Source organism: Clytia hemisphaerica, unplaced genomic scaffold (assembly GCF_902728285.1).
Source record: "Clytia hemisphaerica strain Z4C2 unplaced genomic scaffold, Clytia hemisphaerica genome assembly, whole genome shotgun sequence".
NCBI classification, from domain to species: Eukaryota; Metazoa; Cnidaria; class Hydrozoa; order Leptothecata; family Clytiidae; genus Clytia; species Clytia hemisphaerica.
Window position 1 is genome coordinate 649,325 of NW_027103699.1, and position 9,616 is coordinate 658,940.

The 9,616-nt window shown below is 34.8% G+C and overlaps 1 protein-coding gene across 1 annotated transcript; it reads left to right on the forward strand.

Moving 5' to 3' along the window:
• Nucleotides 1-4,744: 4,744 nt before the first annotated feature.
• Nucleotides 4,745-6,913, forward strand: LOC136804036 (uncharacterized). The gene is made up of 4 exons (XM_067060776.1): nt 4,745-4,857; nt 5,609-5,724; nt 6,306-6,386; nt 6,797-6,913. The coding sequence occupies exons 1-4, from the start codon at nt 4,794-4,796 to the stop codon at nt 6,887-6,889; spliced, it is 354 nt and encodes a 117-aa protein (XP_066916877.1). The 5' UTR covers nt 4,745-4,793; the 3' UTR covers nt 6,890-6,913.
• Nucleotides 6,914-9,616: the final 2,703 nt, after the last annotated feature.

Below are 9,616 nucleotides of genomic sequence, written 5' to 3' on the forward strand. Positions count from 1 at the left end.
GCCATGTCTCAAAAAGATAAAAGTTACCATAATTTTTGAAGACCATTACACACTTTTTTTATAAGAATATACTTTATAAGAATGTCCATGATGAAAATGGCCAAACAATTAAGAGTAATGCTAAGAATATCACCTTCATGAAATTTGACTACTGTACTCATGCTCATTTTCAATTATAAGTCACCAATCACCCCAAGGCTCACTTCTTTCACAAAAATGCCATTTTATGCTTGAGACGCATGTACTAAATGTCAAATCTAGTCTGAATTACGATCATAGCCTAAGAATGCTGTAAGAATATTTTAGGATGATTTTCCCAAAAAAGTTAAGAATATCCATGATGAAATGGATTTACACCATTCTTATGAAAAATAAAAAGTGTAGCCGGCAGAAAATGAGCAAACCAATGATTTAATACGAAGGATATCATGATACCATGATGAAGTTTCCCTGTAGGGGTGTTACCTATTACGCCCTCATTTTCGTGAAAAACCGCAAAAACCTTTTTAAAATAAGTCCAGTTTGGCTAAAGGTAGAAACATGAAACTTTTTGTTTTTTTGTGCGTTTTTTTTCGCGAAAATGAGAGTGTAAACAATTAGGTGACACCCCTACAGGAAAACTTCATCAGGGTATCCACTTTTTACTTTCCAGGGTTTGAAAAATAAAAAAAATCTTATTTATTGAACAAAAATTTTGACTGTGCTCACCCCAATATTATCTTTCAATTAGACTGGAGTCGTTTATAATGCGTGTAATACTAATAATACCAAAACTAATAATAATACGAAATTTAGTTTGTATAAACGACTGGAAGAATACGGTGTTCCAGCCTTATAGATACCCCGGCTAGCTACGCAGAAACTTGCGTAGCGAGAAAACAATTTATCAAGCAACAACAAACTCTCAAAACGAAATCAACTCAAATGAAGAACTTTCAATACACAAATCCACTCACATTTTTTTCTCAAGAATTATTTTGAGCGGGAAAAAATTATAATTGCAATATTGACACTTTACTTTTGTTTGGAGTTAGTGCACAAAGGTTTCTAGACGACTAAAATTGTTCCCTTCATTACTTTTTGTTTTATTTCTAATATGTATGAATTAAAGTCTGTCCAGATATAATTGGCAGTGGAAACAAGAATGCCTGTAACTTTTGATAGTCAAATATAATTATGGAATTTTTTTTTGCTTGTTTCAGAGAATCAAAAGCGCTATATTTGAATGTATTTTTGGTTGAAAAATTAGCGATTTTTAGCGGTTAAATTTGCGATTGTAAAAATTAAGCTTTTCTTCTACTTATGCTATAACGTTCATTTTTACACCAGTGGTAGTTCAACCTTAGGTTAAGAAGTTTGTCAAATTTCAAGGCGAACAGAAAAGTCCTTCGGAAGATATGGGACCCGAAATACTCCTTGGGAGCACTTTTCTGTGAAATATCAAATCTCCAACTTATTACTAAAAACGGGGGTTATGTTATCTTTTTTGAACAGTGCAATTAAAAGTTGGAAAGTGTTAAGTGTTGGTGCATTGGTATTATTGGTATCATTTATTTCGAAACGAAGTGAAATCACAGTATAATTGTTTTTATTGAAAATATAAGTATGAACTTATATTGCCTTTGTTATTTTTAAGTCATTAAAGAACTTTGCTAATTCCCAAAACACTAAACACAGTTTGGCTATGAGGTCATTAAAGAGATCGTAAAATGTGTTATGATCGAAAAACTGTTTTATCATATCACTACCCCCGTTTTTAGTAATATGTTGGAGATTTGATATTTCACAGAAAAGTGCTACCAAGGGGTATTTCGGGTCCCATATCTTCCGAAGGACTTTTTTGTTTGCCTTTAAATTTAACAAACTTCTTAACCTAAGGTTGAACTACCACTGGTGTAAAAATTAACGTTATAGCATAAGTAGAAAAAAAGCTCAATTTTTGTAATCACAAATTTAACCGCTAAAAATCGCGAATTTTTCAACCAAAAATACATTCAAATATAGCGCTTTTGATTCTCTGAAACAAGCAAAATAAAATTCCATAATTATATTTGACTATCAAAAGTTACAGGCATTCTTGTTTCCACTGCCAATTATATCTGGACAGACTTTAGTCGTCTAGCTTGCTAGACTATCTTTCAATTGAAAAATCCCATACTATTAATACCCCAGTGAAAACGGAGGTGGAAATTCTCGCTCCAGAGAGATTTTGAGACCTCGAAATCAGACCCAGTCGAAACTTTACGATTGCTATAATATTTGTTTTAAAAACCCACCGGGTCATCGAGACAAGGGTGTAGTGTATTGATTAGCATGAACTTGTACTTGAGACGGCGAACCGAATTAAAGACCGGTGAATATTAATTTATATTGTTCCTTAGACCAGCGAAATTCGCCTTTGTCGGGCCTAAGTAAGAATTCTAGTCTACTAGATTAGAATACGAGTATACAAGACTAAAAGTAAAATTTGTTCAAATTTGAACAATGTTTTATATTCAAAACACAAATATATACAATAATAAAGTGATACCATGTTTAGCTAATATGAAATTAAAAGATCTAAATTACCCATATCAATCGACCATCTTTGCTAATATTTTATTTTTTATAAAGCATTTTATGTACTGATTTTAAATATTTTACTTACACAGCTTGACAAATATAATGACAGGTGAATAATGTTAAACTAGGCTTATCAGAAGAAAGAAGGCTTTGTATTTTATACTATTTTGGTTTGTCCTTGGAAGTGATAAGATAGCAGCGGGGTGGCAGCCAAAATCCCAACTTTTGAAAAATGCACTGGGCGAAATAAGAGATTTCCAATCCTGGAAATTTTTACTGGGAACATGACTATTGCGACTTAAGTTTTATGGCAATTTTAAATCTGATTTTTGTACTCTCGGGTACCTAATAGCCGGGGGGTTGGAATAAGCGGGGGGATTGGAAAAAATCTCAAAACTTAATAAGCGGGGGGGGGGGGGGGTTGGAATAAAAATGTCCTGGGTGGAAAATTTTTGAAAAGAAGGCTAATACAGCAGAATTAGGACAAAAGAGGGGAACTTTCAAAAACATTTTCCCAAAAATTAATAAGCGGGGGGGGGGTTGGAATAAGAATGTCCTGGGTGGAAAATTTTCGAAAAACTAATTAGCGGGGGGGGGGACGGCTATTAGGTACCCGAGAGTAAATGATCAATGGGCCCCAATTGGAGTACCCTACCTTTTAGGAACAGCCATTTGAAGGGGAGTCATTTTGCTTTAAAAATTGTGCGGACAGCAGGTGTGAAAAAGGTAAAAGAATTTTAAGTATAATATAAGTACTTCAGGGATTGTTGACTCTATGTTCAAATGCGTGACAAAATATTTTTGGTTTTGAGATTTGTTTAATATTTTGATAGCGGTGCCTGAGAGAGTCTCTTGAAAGACAAATACCTGATTTATTCATTCTTGCTGGCTTGAAATAATGCAGATTGTTATTGCCCTTCCTATAAAATTTTGACAAATGTAAATGATCAAGAAAAGATAGTCAAGTTTCATTTTACAGACCAGAATATGTTAAATTGACAAGAGCAGCCGCCGGCAGATTTTTTTGAAATATCTGTTCTTTTTTTCCAGGAGAGTAAATTTAATGGATAAATCTAGGAGAGACTTTCCTCAAAAAACCTAGGTAAAATCCAGGGGTCGCCTTTACAACATCTGTTCTTAAAATCCAGGAGCACATTTTAAGGAAAAACACATACAATTTTCCAGCGGGCAATCTGTTCAAAGAATCCAGGAGCTAAATTGTGAAAAACACAACCAGATGCCACATTTTTTTCCAGGGAGCTTCATAATTTTCTTAAAAGGTCTCATTTTCTAGGAGCATTATAACTTTCTTAAAGAATAGCTGTTATATTTTTCCAGGAGCATAATATTTCTAGAGAACAGATATACATTTTCCAGGAGTCCCATTTTTTCCCAGAACAGATGATATAATCCAGGAGAGCCCAGGATACAGAACAGATAGTTTTTTCCAGGAGAAAGGGACTTAAAGAACAGATATTTCATAATTTCTAGCCGGTGGCTGCTATCTTGAATTGATTCAAAAATATTCTTTGTGTCTTTCTCCAAGAACTTTAAAGACCAGCTAGTGAAATTTGCGTGTGTTGTAAAGTGTATCTAGTGCATTATATATCTAAAAATTATGAAAATCACTCACATATCTTCACCCAATAATGAACAAGTCTGTGAACAGATTGCCCAAAAGATTTAGCGTCGTAGGCAAAAAAATCGTCTCCAAGCCCAAAATATCAAATGTATAATTTTTATTAAATAAAAAAAGGGAACAAGTGTTCCAAATTTCAGCCAAATTAAAAACCAGTGACCATTTTTGAAATCTCAGGGGTAACCGAAGCTTTAGTCTGGTTTTTGCAAAAAACTTTTAGGCCGCCCCTAAAGCTCAAACTTTTTGAAGAATGAAAAATCACCCCAGGCCCTAGTAAAGCATTAATCTTAAAATTTTATTGAAATGTTTTTTAAACTACGTCATAAGTAATGAGAAATGTTTGTTAGAAGGTATCGATTCACGTCGACAATTTTGTCACACTTTCCAAATTTAGTAAGAAGGTTATGGTAGGTTTAGTATTTTACATGACACCTATATCTATCAGATTATCCTCTTGATGGAAACGTTGGTACCATAAAAAAACTTATATTATATAACTCCCTTTCCTTTGTCGCAATTTTACGGTATACCTGGGTAAAAAAATATTTATTATAATTTGACGCTTATCGCACACAGGCTAGATATCAACAAAATGAAGAGCTTGATAATTTTATCTTTGGTTGCTTGCTTTTGTATGAAGATCAATGCAGATCAAGGTAATGACGTCATTTTCGTTCTACGCTCGACTAGTTCTTGCAGGTACAGCAAAATTTATTTAGTCAGATTCATGGCGTTCTAAATCTAGATCACATGTCAATGTTCTATTTCTCTGACCACCAATGCTAAATCTAGATTTACAACGCCATGGTCAGATTTAATCTAACAGTTTGATTTAACATCCATTCGGATGTTTAAAATGTAGTAGTATGAGTAAAGGGTCCAACCGGATCTGGACTCAACCTTTATGGATAAAACTCCGAATAGAAATGTATGTGGTTAAAAAATATATATATATATCGACTATTATAGCCGCAGGGGTGAAGAACAATCTACGTAGGAGAGAGCAGATTTTTACGACTAAGCACTTACTGTACCTATTGGTAATATAAAAACATAATTCACAGAACCGCTATCTACTTCAAATACACCTTTTCGACCGTAGCCGCCAATTGCCGCGCGGGCATTTTTTACCACCCTAAACCAATCCTTTTTTTGCACTTTTTTCTATTGTCTTCAGGCGCGAAAAAAAGACTGGGACGGTTTTAGGGTGGTAAAAAATGCCCACGCGGCAATTAGCGGCTACGGTCGAAAAGGTGTATTCTATCAAAAGTTAAAGCATTTTTTGTCTCCACTGGCAAATTATATTGAGACAGACTTTAAATCCAGTATTGTAGGGGTAACGAAAAAAGATCGATAAGACAATAGCAATTATGAAGTTTTTCCATAACCATAACTTTCGGTTTTCAGGTATTTTAGATGACTACATGGAAGATGGCTCTGGGTTACCAATGACAACTATCCAACCTGAGAAGTCAACAAAGCGACCCACAAGACAACCAACATTACCCCCTTACAAAAACTACGTATTATGATTTTATGGGCCCCTTTTGATTTATATTTACAATGAATTATACATTTAATTGCCCTTAAATTTGCACCAAATTTGAAACGATGGAGTGAATCTTGTTTTTTTGGAGTACATTTTCCAAAACAAGCGTTATATCTCATAGGATAATTTGCTATTTCTATTTCTTGCTAAAACCCTAAAGTAGCCCAATTACGCATCAGAGAGGAATTGTAGACGGTCTTTGTCCTGCCGCATTCCTGCTTGAGTTCAGCTACCCTTTTGCGTAAGCCTTAAAATACTTCGATTGAATCATCCACCAATCCCCGGAAATGAGGACTTGTTGGCTTGCTAGTCCTTCCACTGCCTAATCTGTGATGGTTGGGCGAAACCATCCGATCCCAAACCTTCCAGATGCTATAAATTCTCCCGATCTTTAGATTTAGATCTTTTTAGCGTGTTAGAAGAAAATTATTTATTTAGTAAAATGTAATGTTCAAATTTCAAATTCGTTTAGCAGGGACTCCACCACAAAGGTTCAGCTTGATTTCACTGTCCGAAAGCATAAATTTATGATGCTTTTCTCATTGTTTCTTTCAGTGTAAGAAGAGTTATGACAAGTGTATGAAAAAATGGTATTGCCCTTTGCTTTGCAGTTGTAAAACCGAAAGAAATATTTGCGTAAGTTTGTTTCACTGCATATCCTGCCTGGTAAAAATAGATGCTTGCCTATTCAACATTCTGTCCATTCTTTCCATTCTCAGTTTATATATTTTTGGATTCTTCTGGCTAAGGTTGACCTTTGTGAAACAAAAGGTTTTTACTTTTGGATTTTTTGGAGCCATAACTATAAAGGGAAATTTCTGCAAAAGGAAATTTGAGATTTTAGCAGTTATTTAACCCCTTAACCTATCTACCCTACCTCTAACTAACTTTTAAATTATTTCAAGCTTGTTTATGGATTATGCTGATTGCAGCACTATATTTCCGAGCAAGATTACCTCCAAAAGTTTTTAAATCACTCTGTTGTAAGCGAGAATTTATGTCCAATATTCTCGATAATGGTTCAATATTGTTTTTCAATTTTACAGTGTGAACGAGAGTTCAACCGATGTGCAAGATATGTTGATATGGGGCGTTACCGACAATGTCTTTATCGTTATGTAAACCTTTGTAAAATTTAAGAAAAATTCTTAAATGTAGAAAGATGTCAAATGATTCTAAATTGATGATATTAACTCCCGGGGGGAACTAGGGTTGCGAGCTGATGGGGGGGGTACCACCCGACTTTCGACCTTTGGACCCTTATCGGGACTAAAAGAAAAGAAAACAAACGAACATTTTGGGAATTTTACGACCCTTAGCGGGACAAATTTAACCAATTTTGACCAAATTTCGATCTTTCCGGGAGTAAAGAGTTGAATATTTTTCCGACCCTTAGCGGGGCTTTGAAAATCCAAAAAAGGTACCCTTAAGGGCGGCACATACCCTTCCCTCCATTTGCCTAAGTACCCCCCCCCCCGGGTATTAACTCTTTCAGTACTGCCAATAGCTAAATTTCCTTTATTTATGAATGATCTTATTTAAGCTGCCGGTAATTTTGATTTGGGACCTAATTCAAAAAAGTGGCATGCTGAAAAGCTTTCCAACGAACCGAAACATGAACTTTTAAATTTGAAGTTGACGTACCGTGCCTTTAAAGGATCCTTAAATTTCAGCCTCCCCCCTGCACCGAATAAGTCAAACTCATAAACATTGTTTCGTTCAAAAAGGGATAGTGAACGTGGCAAAATTAAAGTCTGTCCAGATATAATTGGCAGTGGAAACAAGAATGCCTGTAACTTTTGATAGTCAAATATAATTATGGAATTTTTTTTTGCTTGTTTCAGAGAATCAAAAGCGCTATATTTGAATGTATTTTTGGTTGAAAAATTAGCGATTTTTAGCGGTTAAATTTGCGATTGTAAAAATTAAGCTTTTCTTCTACTTATGCTATAACGTTCATTTTTACACCAGTGGTAGTTCAACCTTAGGTTAAGAAGTTTGTCAAATTTCAAGGCGAACAGAAAAGTCCTTCGGAAGATATGGGACCCGAAATACTCCTTGGGAGCACTTTTCTGTGAAATATCAAATCTCCAACTTATTACTAAAAACGGGGGTTATGTTATCTTTTTTGAACAGTGCAATTAAAAGTTGGAAAGTGTTAAGTGTTGGTGCATTGGTATTATTGGTATCATTTATTTCGAAACGAAGTGAAATCACAGTATAATTGTTTTTATTGAAAATATAAGTATGAACTTATATTGCCTTTGTTATTTTTAAGTCATTAAAGAACTTTGCTAATTCCCAAAACACTAAACACAGTTTGGCTATGAGGTCATTAAAGAGATCGTAAAATGTGTTATGATCGAAAAAAACTGTTTTATCATATCACTACCCCCGTTTTTAGTAATATGTTGGAGATTGATATTTCACAGAAAAGTGCTACCAAGGGGTATTTCGGGTCCCATATCTTCCGAAGGACTTTTTTGTTTGCCTTTAAATTTAACAAACTTCTTAACCTAAGGTTGAACTACCACTGGTGTAAAAATTAACGTTATAGCATAAGTAGAAAAAAAGCTCAATTTTTGTAATCACAAATTTAACCGCTAAAAATCGCGAATTTTTCAACCAAAAATACATTCAAATATAGCGCTTTTGATTCTCTGAAACAAGCAAAATAAAATTCCATAATTATATTTGACTATCAAAAGTTACAGGCATTCTTGTTTCCACTGCCAATTATATCTGGACAGACTTTTTAAGTGCACAGCTCACAGCCGAAATGGTAGTGTAAATTATCAGTGGTTAGAGTTTAAAGCTGTTACCACCTCCGTCACTTCTAAAAATTTCTCCACACCTTTCAGCAACTAAGTTTTAAAATATTACCCCTGTGACCTTTCTAAGATTGTAGAATCGACTGTGCCTGTCCTAGTTAAGCCTGGAGATGTTCAGCTGATTGGAAATTGTGGTAAAGGTCATTTTTAATGCATTTTTTCGTCTGTACAGATATTTTTCCTGATTATGATTTGGAAAAAGTTTTAGAATTTAGATAGCCTGGAAGGCCCGAGTTCGATATCCACCGTGTCTATACGATTCACTTGGCAAGTGAATATACCTTCGCCCGGATCAACCCATGCCCATGAGGGGAATTTGGTACCATTACTCTGATACAAGAGTGTGGGTAGATTAGGCAGATATTGTGATCTGCTGTGGCACTCATAAGGTTCGGCCTTGCGTGAGCATCGCTCTCCCAGTGTCGTTGGAGTTTCATGGTATACGCCATGGCTTGGCAGCTTGCGTCTGTCAAGTCGCAGTGTCTGTCAGCGCCGTGATTCCTACTCCTTCGTGGGTAGGACCCATCCCGAATGTATTCGGAGGGCTCATATCTATCTATTTACAAGAAATGAAGTGTTGTATTTGAAAGAAAACTTGTCTAGAAGAAGCTTATTAAGAAATTATCACATTCTGCTTGATCTAGCCAACAAATCTATATAAGTTACGTTTTTTATGAGACCAAAAACTCCTGGATCTGAAATTTAAGGTCCTAACTAGTGATAGCTAAAATTTTCTAGACTAGATCTTTAAACTAGAGTCGCCTCCCAAAAGTTAATTTATCCCTTTTTCTCCTAAGGGAAAAAAGTCCCAAAGTTTATTATAAGCTTACATGTTTGAAATATTTTATAAAGATATTTTTGAACCTTCAATAGCTGTGAATTTAAAATACAAAACAAGACTAAAGTCTATTCACGATAAGTGTGCACTCTTTTTTCATTTACTTATAACTTTTGAAGGAATTCTTCAATCTTTATAGATCTGGTATCATTGGAGAGATATTAGTTAGTGGAACAATTTGAAATAAAAAAATCTTT